This window comes from Mesitornis unicolor, unplaced genomic scaffold (genome assembly GCF_000695765.1).
Source record: "Mesitornis unicolor isolate BGI_N332 unplaced genomic scaffold, ASM69576v1 scaffold35053, whole genome shotgun sequence".
NCBI classification, from domain to species: Eukaryota; Metazoa; Chordata; class Aves; order Mesitornithiformes; family Mesitornithidae; genus Mesitornis; species Mesitornis unicolor.
Genome location: NW_010173234.1, coordinates 9,522 through 30,285, shown reverse-complemented (window position 1 = coordinate 30,285; position 20,764 = coordinate 9,522). Strand labels below are relative to the sequence as shown.

Below are 20,764 nucleotides of genomic sequence, written 5' to 3'. Positions count from 1 at the left end.
CTAAAAGGTCAATGTTTTATTTCCCTGTTGAATGGACTGCTTTAAAACATCCTCTGTAAGTCTCTTCCTGAAGTGGTACCTGGAAATGCTGGCCTGTGCTTGTTCAGTGATTATTTGGTACCATCAGTGCCCTTTCCTCTTCTGTACCTTCATGGCCAAATTCTGCTCATATCTTGCATTGGTCACAGTCTTCAGCATCTTATGGGGCTGGGGCATAATTGCATGAGACTGTCTGTCACTGTGACTGTGACTATGACTGTCACTGTGACTCTCACTCTCACTCTCACTCCCACTGCAGTGTGTGTTGCTGCAGCAGGGGCTCAAGAACCAGTAGTGTACTCTTCAGTTTGGTATTGCGGGGTGCTGTTGTCTAGGACACTTCACCTGTTCCTTCCAGTTATCCACCAGGCCCTGATTTCACATCTTTCAGGAAGAAAGAGAGTTTCACAATCATGCTTTTGTGGCAGGGGTGTATTGCCAAAATAGCATTGCATAGGAATGGTGTGTTCTCAACTATTAAGAAACATCCAGGTACCAGAGTAATGGGTTCTGTGAACCAGTAAATCCAGTGATAAAACAAATTCTCAGCAAGCACAGAAGGTAAAATGTAGCGGGGCGGTGCACGTAATTGAAATAGCTTGCAGTATAGAAGTCTAAAAATAATCTTTTGTTTCTCCCTTTAATAGCAACTCACAAGTACATGAAAAATATCAATATTCTAGCAACAGGTAAAAGTAAAATTAACCCCTTTCTCTCTTGCAAAACAAGCAAACAAACAAATATGAGTTGTGCTGTCATCTTGCTGCATATCCTTTCTTTTAGATGCTGGGAGTCAGAAATACCTGTCCGTATGTTTTTCATAGTCATTGTTTTGACAGTACATTTTCATACATCCCTTCTGTTTCTTCAGGAAAGTACTGAAGTAAAATGTAGTGAAAATTAAATAGTTTCCCTTTTCTAGAGCCTCACAGCTAAGCTGCTGTCTAATTCTACAGTGTCTCAGCCGGAGGTTTGAGTATTGGAAATCAGTGCTCCAGTATAGCAACTTAAATTATCATTTAAAATCTAAAATTTCATCAAGGAATTATAGAAATATTTACTAGGGGGGAAAGGTGGATGGAGAGAAGGGTTAGTGTAGCTTAGAAATGCATCTTCCACTGCTGGAGTTGAGAAGTTTGTCCATTTTTCCTGCTAAAGAAGCAATGGTCATACCAGCAGTTCCACTGGGAATGGTGCAGAGGAACGGTGGGGGGTGACAGCAGGAGGGTGGAAAGAGGAACTGCTTCATGTCCAGGATGATGTTAGGTCCTCATTTATTCATGGCAATGCAGAGTGGCTGTAGAACAAGGGTGCAGTGAATACGTTACACACAGGCAGACACCTTGCAGTTGCAATCTCATTTTCGTACCCTAAATGAGGGAAATGTGAACATACACATAGATTCATCGGCATGAGGGACTTTGTTCCCAGGAGTCAGAGTCATCCTGTGTCTGCAGTGGTGAGCTCCTCCTTCCAGCTGGCTGGGAGTGGGAAGGCATTGGATATCTGAGAAACAGTGACCTGCAGACAGTGGTTCCATTACAGTGGAACAAGCGTGCCTAACCCTTCTGATGTCGTTTGATTTCAGTCATAAAAGAGGAAACTAACCAGAGTGAAATGGCTGAAGACCTGTGCAAGATAGGGTCAGAAAGATCCCTCGTGCTGGATAGACTAGCAAGTAACGTCGCCAAACGTAAGAGCTCTATGCCTCAGAAATTTGTTGGTAAGAGTTAAACGTTTGCTGTCTCCTAAAAAGTAAAACAAAACAAACCCCCAAAAAAGGTCTCACAGGATTTTTACTTTTGCTTTATGATTTCACTTGTTTTACTAAATTAGCAATATCTGTCTGTATATAAGCAGATACAGTGATGTGTTTGGGAAAAAACAAACAAAATTCTCCAGTATACATTTCTGCATGTTTAATTTTCCACATCTGGAGACTGATTTTAAGTAATTTTGCTGTCTTTTTCTAATGCTTTTGAACCAGATCATTACTAGATCTGAAAAGGCTCTTGAAGTTACCTTAAGAACCTGAAGATAGGAATAGAAGTTTGCTCTTGCGAAAGCATTTGACCACAATTTCAGGGCTGTTTTATTAACTTCTTGGATGACATCCAGATCTGGGCATACTGGTGTTTGTGAAAGCATTTGTGAACAGTTGAGCATAGGCTGGATAATATTCTTCACCCCTTCATAAAGTCTGTGTACTTTTACAGCCCAAAGTGATCATGGAAATAAATAAATAAATGTAGGTCTGAGAATAATACCTAAATTAAAAGATCTTTGGGTACATGCTATAAATGATGCAAAAACTTCATGCCCATTTGCACCTAGTGGTTTTTGTCTTACCAATATAAAAATGGAGGCTACTCCTATATTATTCTGTTTGGTAAGCCTGTACCAAGTAGTGGTTTATCAGTTTTGTAATAGTGAGACCCACAGACAACAATTGTCAGCGATGTGAAGTTAGTCTTAAATGAATAAAAACATGGGAGATCAGAGGACAGCATATATCTATGTAGGTTCTTTTATAATTCTCTGCACATTCATTTGTAATAGTATTCTATAAGACACAATTAGAAAAAACTGAAGTCTTTTGAACAAAACACACATTAAGAAGGTATTTGGCTGAAAGTCAAGGCAAAAAACAGTTTATGGAACAGAAATTCCTAGTATACCTTATTCAGTGAGGACACAAGAGTGAAAGGAAAATTAGTTTTTCTGAGACAAAGAAGGGGGAATCTTAGCCATGTGCAACAAAATGTTTGAAATGGAAGCCCAAGCTTGTTTTCAAGTCCAAAGGCAACAATTCCAGGAGGTAGTCAAGGATAAGAAATGTTTATGTGTAGGAAAGGACAAAAGTTGTAGTAGGGGTAGTTAAGAAAATTGTATCAAGTATGTAAGGCAAACCTGATTAATTTAGGTGCTCTAGTAGCTGACTGCATCAGGCAAAATACTAATTCTATGAAAGCTCCAGGAAGACCAGAAGTGTTAAAATATAAAAGGTACTAGGAAGTATCCTATATGTGATGTATCTGTGGGTGTGGACTAGCTTTTTCGTTCTCCTTTTCTCTCTTCACTCTGAGAAACAGCAGAGACAGCCACTTGAACAATGAGTTTTAGGAGGGCAGAGTTTCCTGTCAGTTAGTTATTTGGAGTGCAGTGCAGGGAGACAACCTACTGACAGCAGATATTTATGGAAATTTGCTAACCTTCAAAAGGACGAACTTTTCTGACAAGAAAATACCCCCAAATCCTTTCCTTTCCATTCCTCACCTGCTGCTTCATTTAATAGGTACATTCCTGATTAACACAAGGTTGGGCTGGCTGGTCAAGAGAGCTTTTGGGTAATAAAACATGTTTATTGCTCCTGTAGATTACTGTGTCGTCCCATTCCCCATGCTGAATTCCAGGGAGATGGAGCAAATGGCATCTTCCACAGAAGGGAGAGACTGTCTGCTGCTTCACTTGTTTTTCTCAGGGCTAAATTAATTACTTTTCAGAAGTGAGATTGTTCACCAAATTAAGCCAGTTATCTGTAAAATTCTCTCTGTATTCCAAACTGGGATAGACCCAAAAGCAGAACTGGGCCATGCAAACTTGAAAGTGAGAACTGCAGGCAAGGTTGACACCTTTGTCGTTTTAAAACAATAGGGAGCAAAGAAAAGAGAGGGGTTAAAAACAAAACAAAACAAAACAAAAAACAAAACAAACAACGATAGCAACAACAGTGTGCCCATGTGCACTGAGTGCATTTTTACTATTTAGGCACCTGCTGCAGAACCCTGAGCAGTGCAAAGCTTGAAGTGCATCAAACCATTAGCAGTTCAATTTACTTGTGCCCTAATAACCACAGAAATGAGCTATTGTTTTTAATGAGTGCAAGTATTACCTGCATTGCCCAGATACAGAGATGATACCTGCCTGCCTCAAGTCTGTGTCTGTTTCAGACACTGCTTGGAAACAGTTTTTTCATATGAGCACTTGATCCTTTCAGTCCAGCTACCAACTAGTTATGCTACATAAAGCAAAACCTACCCAAGAAACAGCTATTAAAAACATGCCTTCTGGATGCCCAAAATCTTGTATGTAAGGAGGACCAGTCCCACTTGTCAGTGGTATATGGTGCCCATGGAATAGAAATAATTACGACCTCATTTTTTCTCCTTGAGTCAAGGGTACGCATTCATGCTATGAGAGCTCTTCTATATTTAATTCGAGAGTCTTTCACAACATCTATTTTGAATCTTAAGCCTCAAACTATAGCATTAGAAAGAGTAAATCTGGAAGAAAAAAAAATGCAGCCCGGTACAGGGGTGCTCAAATTGGCAGAATAATAGGGGGAGGCAACAAGAGGAAGCAGAAGGTTGTGCAGCACAGCCAGAAGGTGTCTGTACCCTGCATCCCTAGTAGGAACTTGCACAATGCTCAGAGTGTTTCTTTCTCTGTGTGCAGAGCATGGACAACCTGGTATGAAACAATTTCTTGTGGGACTTTCTACACTTCAGCCCCATCATTGCAATAGTGTCATGCTAGAACTTTTCTGGGCTTTTCCCAGACTTTGAACAGTCAATCTAAGTAGAATCTGGGTGGGAAATCATTGATAAATTAATTTGCAGATCTTCTGGCAAATTTTCCATGCTCCTATTAGCATTTCTTGTAGACAAATTAGGGGTTTCCAAGGTCTACCAGCAAATGTCATATTGATTAGGAAATGGTGACAGAACCTCATAAAGATGATTGTGGCTTTCAATGAATTTCCCAAGAACTGCAGAGCTAGAAAAATCCATCCAGACTGTAAACAATCTGTTATTGGCAGTCCCAGGAAACTGTGGGAATTTTTTATTCTTTTGCATTTGCACAAAATTATTGGGGTCTGGTAATAACGTTGATGGTTTACACTCCTTGAGAAGACTGTTCAGGTTCATAAAATCAGCATCTTGTGCACTCTTAACTTTTGCGTTCTATGTTTTTCTTAGTCCTGTCTGCCCAGGAATTTTAAGAAATAGTAGTGAAACTCAGTGTTCAATACTGGGGTATCCAGCTAGAGATACATAAGTCCAGTCTGATTTAAAAAAAATAAAAAAATTTAAGAGTTCCCACTTGCTTTTGGCATCCCAAATCATAGACTCAAAGTTACAAGTAATGAGTAATCTTGCTCCATAAAGGGCTTTTTACCTCGTAGGAAAAATATATTCCAACTACAAATGCACTTAAATTTCTTCCATAGTTCTTTTCTGCTCCTGTAGATGGTAGCCTTTTGATACAACATTTCTAGAAACATGAGTAGCTTCTAGTAATTTGTCTTAACATAGCTTATTTAAAAAACAAGGTGTGGGGAGGGAGGTGGCAATATGAAAAGTTAAGTTTTTGTTGATTTTTCCCTGAAATGACCACTTTGTTTATGTGAGTTATTTGTAAGAAACTTAAGGTCTAAAACTAAAACATACCACTTAGACTCTAAAATTGTAATATTTTAGGGAAAAATATTAATAATTTGCTTCATGATCTGAAGCACGAAGGCCAGGCTCACTGTGACTGTGCTGAGACTCTGTCTGCACTAACCACAAAGGTCTCAGCTCGCTGTAGGAAGCAGCTGAGGGAGTCCAGTTAGAAAGCAGAGAGGATGAAGCACTCAATCTGTATCTCTCACCTCCCATGAGTCCCCATATAATTATTTTTAGAATCTGTTTTCATCCATTTGCTTTTCCAAAGACCTCATATTTGCAGGTTAAAAAGAACACCAACCAAACATTTTTTTCCGACCAGCTGTTAGTAAACTCTGAGTGTATCAGGTGAATTTCAGAGATGGATTTGACCCACTCTTTTCTTCCATGTTGCTTTTGTATTGATCCAAAATTCCTTAAGTAGACATCAATCCTCTAACCTCTGCTTGTTTTTCACTGCAGGTGAGAAATGTCTGCCCGATCTCCCATACGATGCCACCACCAACTATGAGAAGGAGAATGAGATCATGCAGACGCATGTGATAGACCAGGCCATTAATAACGCCATCAGTTACCTGGGGGCAGAGTCCTTGCGTCCCCTTGTCCAGACACCACCAGGCGGTTCTGAGGTGGTGCCCGTCATCAGCCCCATGTATCAGCTCCACAAACCTCTCGGGGACAGTCAGGCTCGCTCCAACCACACAGCTCAGGACAGCGCGGTGGAAAACTTATTGCTGCTTTCCAAAGCCAAATCTGTCTCCTCCGAACGTGATGCCTCCCCCAGCAACAGCTGCCAAGACTCAACAGATACAGAGAGCAATAATGAGGAGCGCAGTGGTTTAATTTACCTGACAAACCACATAGGTCCCCATGCAAGAAATGGCATCTCCATAAAAGAAGAAGGCAGGCAGTACGAAGTCCTGAGGGCAGGTACTGACAATTCCCAGGATGCTTTCAAAGTGATCAGCAGCAATGGGGAGCAGGTGAAAGTTTACAAGTGCGAACACTGTCGAGTCCTTTTCTTGGATCACGTGATGTACACGATCCATATGGGCTGCCACGGGTTCCGCGATCCTTTCGAATGCAACATGTGTGGCTACCACAGCCAGGACAGGTACGAATTCTCTTCCCACATCACTCGAGGGGAGCACCGTTTCCATATGAGCTAAAACTCCTCTGGCACAGATCAAGCCTCACAGCTGTGTTCCCGGAGCTGCACAAGCCACAACAGCCACAAAGCACAAGTCAACTGGACAGCGAAAGTAACAGAAGAATCAGAAGTTCAACCATCTTCTCCCACAAGAAAAGATATTTCCTTTTGGTAGCATGCATTGCAACTCAGTTTTCTAAAATGAGTACTAAAGTTTTTACTGAAAATGTCTGATCACCAAAAACCTTTAGTAATGTAAGTAGGAGCTTTTGTAGTCAGGTAGCTGAAAAGCCTTCCCTTAATTGATGCTTCTTGCAAACCTCCCTTGCCAAAACTGTTGACCCTGCACAGGATGCACCAGGTGGACGAGGACGCATCGGGCAGGAGTGGCCAAGCTTTCTCTCTTAACACCCTGAGCATAGGGCCCTTACACCAGATGTCTGGTTTTTTACATCCTGGTATTATTTGACTCTTTTTGGGAAAATTATACTCAACTAAAGATGGAGGGGCCCATCTCAGATGACTTCACAGACAGTTGGGGTGGGACAGGACCCCCCCCAGCCAGAGGGTCCCAAGTTACTTTGGTGGTAAAAAGTAGGACATTTCCACCTGCAAGGGTGCTGCAGGTATTGACACGAGGGCATGCCTTGTGGCTGTCACTAGACAGGTGAGCAGGTATGTGGAAAATAAAAGAAACACCCTTGTGTTTGTGATTCATACAATGTGAAGTATCAGTTGCATTTAATGTCTAGAAAAAGGGTATTGTTGGCTCTTCTTTGAATAAATGTTTCCTCTCCCTATCAAATAAAACCTCACCTTTCATTAAGCAACCCCTTCTCTCTCTGCATAAACAAGTTACAATGTATTTAATTTTTCTTTCTTTCTTTTTTAGGTTTTAGTTATTTAGGAAAGCATGATGTACAATTGAGAAGAGCACTAGCTAGAAATATGTGTGAGGAAAGTCTCCTCATGTACATTTTTCATCTTTTTAAACTGCCTGGTAAATATCCAAATGTCCTTCTCTTACATATGAAAAAAAAAATCCCATTTTGCTTGCAGAGATGTCCTCTTCTAGATTTTGTGACTCTGCCCATAAGTGTTGCACTTATTTATTTTTAAAGCACTGAGCTGAATTAAACCAGCCAGTTGAAATGTGTAGCCTTCTCCTTTTTTCCTGGCACTTGCTGTTTAATGAGGGACCAAGCCCTGCACAGGTGCTGAGAACCCTGGCTTCCTATTCAACAGATCATTTCACCATTTGCTTTAAGTTACTTTTACTTCAGTGGAACTAATCTGAAGGTTAAAAAAAGGTTGGTTTGCTGGATGGAGACCAGAGACTGCAGCACTTTGCAGAGTGCAGAAAAGTCCACCAAGAGGTTTCTCCATTGCAGGTTCTGCTGTAGATACTGTAACGTCAGTTGGAATAAAACCTTCTCTGATTAATAGATTTTAGCTCCAAACACAGCTGATATAACCCCCCACCTTTTTTTTTTAAAGCTTCTACTTAACTTCCTCTTCCAAATAGTTCATTCCTCTCCCTGAACACCCTCATACTTTAAAACTGGGCAAAAAGGAAATTTTTGCAGCTGCATAAAAATCAGTGCTGCAATACTTCCTGGGGAACATTTGTAAAAATAACCCATCCTATTAACTTAATGTATAAATACTTCCACTCTGCATAATTAATGGATATTCTGCAATAAACACAATCACGTAACTACCAAGACTAGCAGTCTTGTCACAGAGTTACAGGTTCTTCATTCACAGGTGCATGCAACCCCACATATTTATTATAAAAGAGATTCGCTGGAACCATGAACGCTTGTACCTAGGCCAACTTGGCCTGATACATGTAGCTATATTTGATATACATTTCCTATGTATACATACTATCAGAGCCACACCGAGTTCCCTCTTCTGCTTTCACTTTTGCAGGTGTAAGTCAGGAGCAGCACCACTGAAGTTAAAGAGGAAAGACACTGGTGAAATAAAGCATTACAAATATCTGCCTTTACATTCTCATGCCTTAGCTCTTCATGCCAGCTGTGAGACACTTACTTCACATGACACGTGGGCACAGAGGTGTTTTTACCTTGAAAGTGCATGCGCGCAGGCCTGTTTAGTAGCTTTGTCACCAGATGTGAATGCTGTGTTTGAGTGTCCATATACTGATGCGTACATCCACAACAGTGGAAACAAATCACTAGTACCTGTTAGGGAGGCTTGTACATATAGGATGGGCAGTGAACCCCCCAAAATGAGTAAACTACAAGCCCAGAGGTGATCCCCTCTACTCCCGCATTATAGCTCAGTTGCCTTAAGAGAGATCATTGCCTGTGACTTTCCAGGCTGAAACACTGTGCGGGGGGTGGACACAAGGAGTCACCGGCCACTTTAATGTCCTAGCTGTATTTCCTGTCATCAGTGCCTGCTACACGTTCAGCTTCATGACAGACTGTACCTGGAATTACCAAATATTTTGTATAGGAATGACCTGAAGAGGACCTTCGGGTGGGGGGAGCAGATTACAGTGATGAGATTTCTTTTTTTTTTTTTTTAAAGTTGAATTGGGTTTGTGTTTTCCTTCAGCTGTTCTTACCCCTCTCCAGTTTCAACTGATACCAAATCAAGAAAGGGCAAAGCAATTTCCCAGCCCTGCTGCACTGTCCTGTGTGAAGTCAGATGTTGCCTGTGCAGAAATACTCTGCTCTTATTGCTCTTACACATCTTTCTTACTGTGCTTAGATTTAGGCCACTATACACCCCGTGCCATAGTGATTTTTTTTGTAGCCCTTCATTTTAAGACATCCCAAATTATAAAGGGGAGATGGACAGAAGCTTACTCAGGTGTTTTTGTTTCTTTGCTTTTACTAAAATCCAACACAAATAAAGCCACGTGCATTAACTGTGTAAACAAAGCATAGCTCCAGTGGAGTTTAAGACTGCCTTGAACTAGCTTTTAAATGTGATTTCTAATTCCTGGGTAGGTTTGCTGCCCTTGCGACATCTCTGTGCACACACATACACACACGTGTTTGAGTTTCTGTGTCGCTTTTCTTGTTGACATGCACATGCCCTATCTGCTGTTTTGTGTATCATTAATATTTTATATACATATGTATGTGTATATAGAGCAAAAATGGTTCATATGACATTGATGATGCTCTGTCAATCACAGGGGGTTTGTTTCCTGGGTCTGCAGCTTTCTTATTTATGCTGTAACAGAATATGTTGATGTTGTATATTAAACAGTGCAGTAGTATAAGTAAGTGTATTAAGACACAGTGTATCAGAGGGCATAGTCTTAAGGCAGGAGCAAATAGCATTCTCTGTTCACAAAGGGGCTTTTTCAGGTTTGCTTTTTTAAGTGTTTTTTTTTTCCTTTTTTTTGCACAAAATCATCTTCCATTTGTTTAGAAACAAAAGTGTTTCAAAAAGTTTATTTATGAATATATGCAAGGATGGCATGAAAATAGGATGCTGTGTGTCTATTCATCAAAACAAACTGTGCCCTCAGAAAACTAGTTTAGTGTAATCTCCCTTTTTCACTCTTTTTTTTTTTTTTTTGCTATGGTGCAATACCCTGATATGGTTTAGCTGAACCCTAAAAACAAGTAAATATGGTGAATGGCTTCAAGTTTATATCTGTTTAAAATAGTAAAAAATAACCACTTCCCAGCCCTTCCCTAAACACTGCCTTTTCTAATAGGAAAGTTGTATTAACACACCTTTTTTTTTCCTGTGATTTGATATTGTATCTTTTTTTTAGAACATTGTATTTAAAAAAGACAAGCAAATTTATAAAGATTGGAAATGTTATTAAATTACGTCTGCAAAGTGAGATGTATCTTTTAAGGTGGTAAAAAACCCAGACCCCAGATGATTTCTGTTGTGCTCTGAGTGGGTGAAGAAGCCATGAGGTGCAGCTGGAGGCACCGTGTGCGGGGTGGTGGCTGTGTGGGCCGTGTGTGGTGGGGTGCAGGTGGGTAGCGCCGTGGGCAGCGAGGGAGCACTGAGCATCGTGCATGGCCTCAGCCTCTGCTGCTGCACCTACAGCCCAAACCATGCTGAGTTCATCCTTGCTGTCCTCGTAACCCACCCTCCGTAGCCAAAAAAAGGGACACTGTGCCAGTCACCAGCTATGAGAAGCAGCTTTGCCAAGCCAGCTCCAGCTGAAGGTCAGGTCATGATCTGGACATCTCCTGTCTCTGGCCACAAAACTCCCCCAGCCCCTGCAAGCAGCTGACTTTGAGGTGGCTGCTTTTCCTGCCCTCTCCTCTTGCCCTTCCCTCCCACCAGCCAGCCGCAGTCATTACAGAACCCAATTACTTCTGCATGTAGAGACATGGTAATTCAGAATAAAACACTGAGAAATTATTTCTACTATTTGCCATAACAAAGGTGATTTCTCTGCAGGTGTCCCCGTTTCTTTCAGATTCCAGCACAGTAAATTTCACATCACATATTTAATGTAAACAAGAATCACTATTTTGCTCAAAAAAAAGCACCATTTATAAAGTTTTAGAAATATTTCCATTTGTTAAACTGTATTATTATGAACAAAATGAGTTTAAAAAAAACCAAAACAACCCCAAACTAATAGTATTGCAATCAATTCTTTTACAGGTTCCAAAAACCTAATTTTTCCTTAAGTTACTGTCATATGGTTTCATCATAAACTATGACTGTTTTTCTATAAGAAGGGAACCTTTTAATGTCCTGATTCTTTTGTTCACCATCATAGCTAGTTCTCAATAAATTAAAACTACAAATTTCTGTTTCAGTGGGTCACTCTTCTGCAAAATAAATATGGTCTGAATAATAATAATAATAATAATCCACCAAACATAATATTCTCAATGTTATTAAATTCTTGAACGAAAGTAGAGACATCCACAGATTTAAATGCAAGTTTGTGTACCTAAAAATGCATTATGGGTATCTATCTCTTGCATTTCAAAGACATTCTTAAAATCATCAGATTTCTATTTTTTCCTACTTCAATAGCTTGACCGTTACATCAGAAACTTGTAGGTGCCAAGGTAGGAACTGTTACACAGACATAAACATGCAACTGCCAGGGGTGAGTATTTTCAGCCTCAATTATTAAGATGTGCTCAGCCACCAACGTTTTCTAATCAGTCTTTGAAATCCAGAAATGCACTAAAACACATGAGATTCTTTTAGTAGATACCAAAATGAGAACTCGGAGCCAAACCTGAAGCACGCAGATCTGATAACCTAATGATTTCCTATTTTTTTTCAGGGGCGGAGGTTGGAATCACCCAACTTGTTACTGGGGGAAATGGGGTTAGAAATGTTCCCAATTTTGCCAGTACACCGAGGATGTTGCACTGGTTTTGCCAGCTTGTGAGATGGTCAAAAATAAAGGAGAAGCTTTCACTGAATGCTCCAAGTTTCAGCAGCAGCAGCAGTGACAATTCGAAAGCTGAAAATGTTGCAACTGGAAAACCAAAATGTTTGATTTCTGAACAACATCTTCCTGCCTGTCTTGTGAGTCAGAGCTGCAGGGCATCCTCCCCCGCCACAGGCCAGCCAGGTTATGTCCAGCACCATCAGACACCGTCAGACTCTTGTTTGGAAGGAAAATCGTGCATGAGAACAAATTCTGGTGCAAATGCATCGTGAAAGACAAAAATCCCACAGACCTGACCTGTGGCAGGCAACAGAAGTCTTAATCTTAACAGGAGGTCCATTATCCCCATTTCTCAACTTTAATTTTTGATGCGATTTTTTTTTTTGACTACCCAGACATTGAATTTTCAGGGCTGCTGAACATGCAGTTCTCATTAAAGTCACTGGCAGCTGCAGACATGCAGCGTTTCTGAGATGCTGCCACAATTGCCAGAAGATAAACAGGTGAATTTACATTTGGTAAACAGGAGAGCCAAAAATTTGCAGTTTCATGGAAAATGGGATAGATCAGAGTGAGAAATCCGAAACTGAGTTTCAGTGGCAGGACTTCATCACATTTAAACAAAAAAAAAGGATGCAGTGAGCGTGGCTGAAACCCCGTTCTTGCTAAATGAACAGAGCCCTGTTAACTGCAGCGAGGCTTCTGCTGCATTTAGCATTACAACTTTTTTTTTTTTTTGTCATATAAGGTAAGCTCCCACTGCTTTAAAACCTGTCCCAGAAGATGGAACAATTCCCAGTTTTATCTGTCTCGACCACACATATGAAACATGTGAGTGATAGAGGGCAGCTGCTGCTGTCGCTGCTGCTGGTGGTGGCTGCAAATCACACAAACCAACGCCTTCCTGTCCCTTGGGAGAGAAGTGAAGGTTCTGGTTTATGAGCAGTTAGAGAAGAAAAAAGAAAAAAAAAAGAGAGAAAAAAAAAATCTACACCTTGCAGCAGACAGTGAGCCTGGGGCTGGCAGGGTGAGGAAGTTAATCAGCAGCGAGCAGGCTGTTCGGGATGAGGCCAAACAGATGGCTCGTCTCTGAAACGGCAAAACGGGAAGCAGATGTGGCCACCGCTTCTCCCCATGCATAACTGGGAACCAGCCGGTTGGTGAGGAAATTTGCATAACAAGGATAATTTGGTATCAAAACTGTCCCTAGAAGTGATCTGAATGGATCTGGGCACAGTTGACAGTTTTCACTTCTTGTTTCCCACTCAATGTTCACCCAGATTAAGTTTTAATTTTGACCCTACTGTTTGCCCGAGGCTGCTCTCAGCTGTCTTCTAGGGAAACCCATGAAGCAGGCAGGGGGGACTCGGCAGATCTCTGGTGAAGCTTTTGGGGACAAAAGCCTCACCTCTGTTCAGTCTGTTGAAATTTTAGTGACTCATTTCAGCCAGCTCTGATTTTCAGTTTAAAGTCTATAAACTCCATGTCACCCTATGAACAAGCAGCAAAACCGAGCAACAGCTGCTATTTGCATGCACAAAAACTCATAGAGCCTGGATGTGGGTATGCTACAAGCCTGTAGCCTATGCTACAAGCCTGTTACCCTGGGCTAACACCTTTTGTAAGCGCCTTACTACCGCGAGCAGAACCAAAGGGTCCCAGAGAAGCCCAGCATCGCCTCCAACTGCAAAGCCTCACCAGCCTCTCGGAGCCTTTGTACCTGGCAGTGCTGCACCAAAAAACTTCACCAAAAAACACTGAGAAAATAACATGAATATTGAGGGGGCAGTTTAACAGGTGGATATGATGTACTATAAGTAAAGGCTTTGGTTTGTTTTTTTTCCTATCTCTCCCTACTTTGTGTCAAGGGACATAGAAAAAACTATTTGACTACAGTTTTTACTTTATAGTGTTCCTGTTGCATTGACAAGGACTAAATATACTGCAGCTTTAATACATCATATAAATTAAATAAGAGATCCAAAGAGCTCTTAACATTAGAAGAGGTTCAAGTCTGGATTCAAACATTCCGGTTTTGTTTCACTGATAGCTGTAGGGTACAAAAAAGTACCTTTAGCATGTTAGGGAGATTCCTGGGAGAAAATACAGGCTCATCCTCCATTGTGCTGCAGAGAAGGAAGCAGAAGTAAATACTTGCTAAAAACATATATTTGCAGGCACTAACTGAAGTGTTGTTATAGGAATTTTAGGGTTTTTTTTTTCTTTTAGCACGGCACATATGTGACTTACCTCCCTACCTGCGAAGTCCTACTCTGAAACATTCAGAAAGTCTTTATTTTTGCATTGGATCCAGTCACTTAGTTCTAGACTAACAATATATACAGTATTTTATTTGCATAGTCTAGCAAATGCACATGGGAAGTGCACTTAACACACATGTATGTAGGGGTTTTTTTTGGGACTCATTAACTATTGGTACAAATTAGAATGATTACTTCTGCTTTGGAAACACCTGCCTCGCTATCCCTGTGTAAATGTAAGCTGGCTGAGACACAAACCAGTTCTATAAGGTCTAATGCTGGTATTACGATAGTACCTGACAGGAGGATTTCTCCTGCAGTGACCAGAGTGAACCTAAACGAGTGAAAATACTGGAGCTGCTGGAGAGCACGCAGCAGTGACAGACCCTGCAGACCATGCACATACAGCACGCAGCATCTCCCAGGTCACAACTACGCTGCATTTAACTGGTTTCTAAACAAAGCTTGGGTCCTGACCAGCTGAAAGGCAATAAAAGATAGTGTGGTTTTAGGAAGACAATGAAATGCACGCATTAATGGACTGAGAAGTCTAAAATTAAGCCTTTTCAACAAAATTCCCAAAGCCCAAACCAGGATATGCCAGTAGGCATCTGTCTGAGTTTTGTTAAATAGCTCTTGATAGCTGAATCGTAATTTGGTCAATGAAGGCAAGGGGCAAATGTACCAGAAGTGATAGGAAGACCAGAAGGGAAATGAAGGGTGGTAGAAGATTGGGTGAAAAGATTAACACATCGAGTTCAGCAGTGAGGAAATTACTCTCTACCATAAGGGTTATTACCACAGAATTAAGAAAAGTCAAAACCTGTATGTTTCAAGAAAAAAAAAATTCTACCGTTCTTAATAGTTGCACGCCTTTTATACTATGGAAGAGTTGATGTCTTCTCTTAATTATCCTTAAATGTAAAATCAGTTTGTGAACTAAAACTATTTCTTGTTTGGATTTTAGCAACTTCCTCCCACCCCCAAATCCAGAGAGTCAATGCAGGTGTTCTCACTATACATTCATACTTCCTTTTTTTTCAACACTTGACAAAGCAGAGAATCATACAGATTATCATACAAATCCTTCTTAACAATCCTTTTCAAGTTATCATAAATGTTAAAAAAATTCTTTTTTCTTAATATCCCAGTCTCTGGAGTCACGCAGTTCTGGAGAATATCCATTTTTGTTTCACATACAGGTGTGTAGCTCTGATGACTTGTGGAGGGGAAGAGTACAATAAGTGGAATTCTCTTTAATGAGACTGCATCCTATTATCTTTGAATTTATTCTACAGTTCCCAAAATCCAAGATACAATTTCTGAAAAGCTGGTAAACAGCAGCACTACTCTGAAACTATTCCATTCCTCCCTGAAAGAGAAATTGTAGCACCAAAAATAAGCTTAAATTCCTTACGCAAGACCATGCAATGAGTTTTTGACAGAAATCAGAATTGGTAGCCAGGTCTCCTAACACTTGCTGCTTCTCCAGCTGCAGATTAGGATTTCTCTTCATGAAGTGATAAACTCAGGAATCCATAAAAAGACCACAGGTCTACAAATTCAGGCTTTAAATTACATCAAAGTTTGTGTGTGTGTACACTATGTGTGTATACACTATATGTTTCTAATTCAACGTATTCAATAATTTATATATTTTTAACCTAGAGTTGCCAGTTTTCCTTCCACTTCTTTATACCGAAAACGTATTGCCTAAATTTACATGATATTTTGACCAAACATACAAAGGTACATAATCCTCTCCATGATCAGTAGTTGAAGTTAGACTGCTTTTGCCTTGCAAAAGTCTTTAAATTATGTACAGACAAAAAGGAAAATAATACTGGGAGAGAGGCCCTCTGGCTGATGTAGAGTACTGTGGGCCCTCTCACAGTTTTCCTATGACCACATTATGAGCTGATCAAATAGCAGTTTTATGGTAACCAACTGATTTAACAAATTGTGATGCTTTTCTAAGCCTTTAAAATAAAACTCAATGCAAAATCACTCTATTTAGCCTCCCAAATATCTCAGATAAAAACAAAACAAAGCAAAACAAAACAAAACACAACCAACAAGGCAATATTTGTGACAATATTATGCTCCAAAGAAAAAGAAACCTATGATGACTTCAGTTAGATGGCTAATTTACAACAGAAAACAGAAGGCTCACTGGAAACTTTGCACAAATACCAACGTGCAAAATAGAAACTTCAGATAAGCTGTGGAAAGAGGGTGGGATTTCCAGAAAATAGGGAAGAACTTGTTACACCCTCCTTGTCAACTTTTGCAGGATCACCACAGCTTCTCTGGAGAAACTGTGTGCAAAGGGGAAAAGTTAAGAGCTTTCCTTTTGGTTCTGCTTCTCCTAAATAAACTGCTTGCCTAATTTCCTTTGCAATTAGAGAAATATTCAACTCAAAAACCCATCCTTTCCACATCCCACTGTGCTGCGTACTTTCGCTACTAGACCTCTGGCCACTTCCATAATTTTATATTATGAATGTTATAATTATTGCAATACTTTACATTTTCTCAAGCCCTAGGCTGCAGTAACACTAGGCCAGGTGAAGTTGCCAGGGCAGTGAGCAGAGGGAGGCCAGTGCCATTCAGCAGCTCTCAGCAGAGCCTTCCCAAAAGGCATGCAGGGGCAGAGGGCCACTTCACGCCATGCCGACATGGGAAGTTCCACAGCCCGTCTTTCACAGTGCTTTCTGAGGTCATCCTTGGAGCTTTTTCTTCAGAAAAGCAGAGTAAGTGCTTTGTCATGCGTAGGCTGGCAGGGCCTTGCCTTCTGAGCTCTCTTATTGCAACTGTGTCCCAAAAACACGTCAGCCAGAGTCCTTCCCCAGCCTACACACACCGGCATCTCCAGCCTGGGTCATGCCCTGCTGAAACCCATCAGCTCTTCAAGTTTGAGCTGCAGCAAGGGCATGGGACCACGGAGGAGGCAGTACCCCCAGCCTGACCCTCAGCCATCAGGCAACCACCTCAGGGGGTTCCTCTGACTCCAGTCTTAACCAGGCATATCAGGACACCCCATTTCTTCAAGGGGGGACACATTCAGCCCCACAGCACACCTTGGCAAGTTTGCTGGCCTGTAGCTAGAGAGGAAATACCTAGGCAAAACAAACACACAGAGGTTTAGTGGCAGTGGAGAGGGAAAAGTAAGCTTACACAATGTAAAAAAATATTTGGGGGGGGTGGTAAAACACGAAAATAATTTCTCCAGAAAACTGCACTTTGTTCATTCTTGGCTTCTTTAGACTAAGCCTGCCTCTGCATCAGGAAAACATCAGGAGGAATGAAGGTAGATGTAAAAAACAATGGCTTCTGCAGGTAGCTTTTTCAAAAAGTTCTATTGCAGTGATAAGGGGAAAAAAAAAAGAATCGTGTAAAATCAGTACACAAAACATGGGCCTGGAAACATCTTCTGCAAAGATGCCTATTTCAGAGAAGAGATTTACATATTTTTTTAAGGTAGTCTCATATTAGTTTCAATTTAAACTATATATCAGGAAAAAATAAAATAGAGATTTTGGACTGACTTATGGAAGTCTTGAAAAACTACATAACAAATTCCCTGACCCCACAGAGGACCTTAGCCTGCTTTAGACACAAAAATTAAGCACAGGATCTGAGAATGCACCTCTCCCCATCCAATAGGCAGGACAGTTACATTAGGTGACATCACCCCAGACGCCAACAGGAGACTCCTCCAGCGGTCACCCCTAGCAAGACCCATGGGACGAAAGAAGAGGGAGATGTTAGCACCATCTCCTCTCTCTTCCCTCAGAACATTGGTCTTTTAACCCAGTGCTCCCTTTGAAAAAGGGAATTGCAGAAGCACACGGCTTTCCCCCGACCATCCATGCCGCCGTTTTGTGCTATTGCCTTTCCTAGGATTTGCCAAGCAGCGCTACCATGTTGAAGACTAAATCTGTAATCCAGTAATATGCTAGTTCAAGAAAAGGCATGGCTGAAACAAGCTGCCTGACTCAAAGAGCGTACGCTTCCTGTTGTTGGCAGAAAGCGAGACTTCGCGCTGTTCCCCCTTGCTTCCTTTAAAAACAGTGCCAGGAATTGATGTAAATTGGCTGCAAAGCATCTGACCCACAAAGCAAGGAAGTGAGAAACTGTAGAACTCAGGAAGATAAAGCAATATTAGCCACCTATATCTAAATATATAAGATTTTTTAAATATATTGGGTTAATTATCATAGATGGCATCAGTGATTTTCATCTGAAATGTGCCCAAGGGGCTGAAATTTTCAGCACCTGCAGAGAATTCGTGCTCTGGACAAATCAGTTGAGTGGTTTCTTCAGTCACAAAAATTATCTACAACTCTGGCCACAGAGGGACATGTCTTACGCAGCTCAGACAACTCACTCGAGCATTAGCAGAGGAATCACCTAAAAAGTTAACTAATTACCCAGCACACAGGAGTTCTGTCTTCTGGCACTTCTGACATGCGGGTCAGGAGAAGGTCCCTGCACCCCTGGCATAAGAGCGGTTTTTTCAGATGTTCAACACTATTACGACAGCACTAATGATTTTTACTTGTGAGGCAACGTGAAGAGAGCAACAAATCCCATTTGCTATCAACCAAAACTCAAATGAATTGAGACTGTTGAATTAATTGGACTCAGCTCCTGTTACCTTCCTGTTATGGATCTACATTTCAACACATTTTCAGTATCTTCAGCCTGGGAGATCACTCCTACCTACTCATTTACTGTGTTATTAAAATTCCCAAGAACAAGGAAAAGTTTCAACACAAACGCACTGCATTGTGATTTTCACCTCTTTCCCAACCCCAGTGTAAGATAACAGCTTGAGACACAAGGTAAAAATAATCTTTAAAAATCCTGTCTTTGTTAAACAGGCAGTTCTAGAGATGTCAGGCTGGTTTTTACAGCTTCCTTCAAAATCTTCTTAAAAATCAAAGTCCGCCCAACGAATCAACAATAATCCTTAATAAAATGCCTGTAACAAGTCATTAATACTGGATGGTTTTAAGAGGCAAAACAAGGAAACCTAACTTGGACTACCCTTGGGCTTTCCTTAAGAAACTGGGTGGACTTCTTTGGGAAAAGATCTCCATCTGGTGGCAGGCTATAAAAAAGATCAAGTCAACACAAATCTTCATTTGAAAAGACTGCTGTGACTAGGAATGGAGTGGATTTGTTGTGCATCATGTTTTCCTCATAAATTTCTAAACGTTCTATAGGACAGACTGAGCAAGGCCTCTTTTAGCCTTGCTAAGTCTGTCCTAAATGCACGCCTAGCAAAAGCACTCGAGCACATCTGGCTCACGTATCCCATCACACAGCTTTTCCTGCTGCCGGTGCCGTAGTAAAGACATCCCCAGCTTGCGGATGATGAGGAGCAGCGATACCACTGCCTCCTTCATCTGCAGACAGATGTGTCCAGGATATTAGGCCTCACCTGCAGACAATGGCTATGTCCCTCTACAGCAGTATAAATAAGGTGTAAGGGCAGCAAGACTCTTAAAAGACACAATTTTTAATGTGGATTTTGTTATACAGATAAAAGGTAACCTTTCCTGGTATAAATTACCCCTACTCTGGGGTCACTGGAGGACGGGGTTGTACCATTGTAACTATTTGAGAGTTGTACTACCACAATTATTTTTAAAAGCACATGAGAAATAGTTCTCATGAATGAAAATACAACAGAGCGGTCAAGTTTGTGCCTTCTGAGACATTTACAGAGTGTTAGCATCTATTTTTAGCAGATGACACCAAAAGTTTCTGAAAATTTGATCTTGAGTTCTCTTGCATTTCTTCAGTACAAAACTCCTGGTTTTGGAATAACTTCTGATATCACAATGTTTTAATTAGCACATTTAAATTTTTTCAGTTAACTGTAAGACTCACTGTCATATGACAGTCAGGCACCACATTAAGCAGGATGGAATCATTTTTAACATTAAAATAATTGAAAAAAATCACAAGGGATGTTCAGAAAATAACAGATTAATCACAGAGCCTGTGGTTACCTGTTACCTCCTGCCTTGTCACCACAAGCTCTTTCTACCTCTTTCTTCTCTCCAGCTGTAGCTGTACCAGCCCAGAGTTTCTGTGACATTCTTGAAAGTGGATTTTTTCTTTTTTCTAATTTTATTCCATCACTACTAAAGGTATGCTGTTATATAACATTAAGCCACCAACAGATGGTGAAAAATTCACCATTATTGCTGAAATAACTTCAAAGTACACACGTTTATTTGCACCTTTACATGTAATCAGTTTCCCCACAACGCTTTTCCATTTTCTCTGTTCATTCTAGGGATAGCTGGCACTGGAATAGCTTGCAGAAACCAGCTTCCAGAGTTCATGCCCCCTCTGGAAAAAAATTCTCCATAATTCTCCTTACATGGCTATATTCTTCACTATAATTCATCTATGGCCACTCTGTAGTGCAAATAATTGGTATGCTAGAAATACAATATATCAAGAATGTTCA

General features: G+C 40.8%; 1 protein-coding gene across 13 annotated transcripts in view; it reads left to right on the top strand.

The window, feature by feature from the left end:
• IKZF1 (IKAROS family zinc finger 1 (Ikaros)) overlaps positions 1-7,187 on the top strand; it is a 53,829-nt gene extending 46,642 nt beyond the window's left edge. For 6 of the 13 annotated variants that reach the window (XM_010180664.1, XM_010180661.1, XM_010180658.1 and 3 more), the window contains 2 exons: positions 1,628-1,762; positions 5,949-7,187. In XM_010180664.1, the coding sequence (XP_010178966.1) occupies positions 1,628-1,762; positions 5,949-6,655 (842 nt within the window). In that variant the 3' untranslated portion in view covers positions 6,656-7,187. The remainder of the gene's footprint in view (positions 1-1,627; positions 1,763-5,948) is intronic. The other 7 variants (XM_010180665.1, XM_010180663.1, XM_010180660.1 and 4 more) reach the window with 2 other exon arrangements.
• Positions 7,188-20,764: the final 13,577 nt, after the last annotated feature.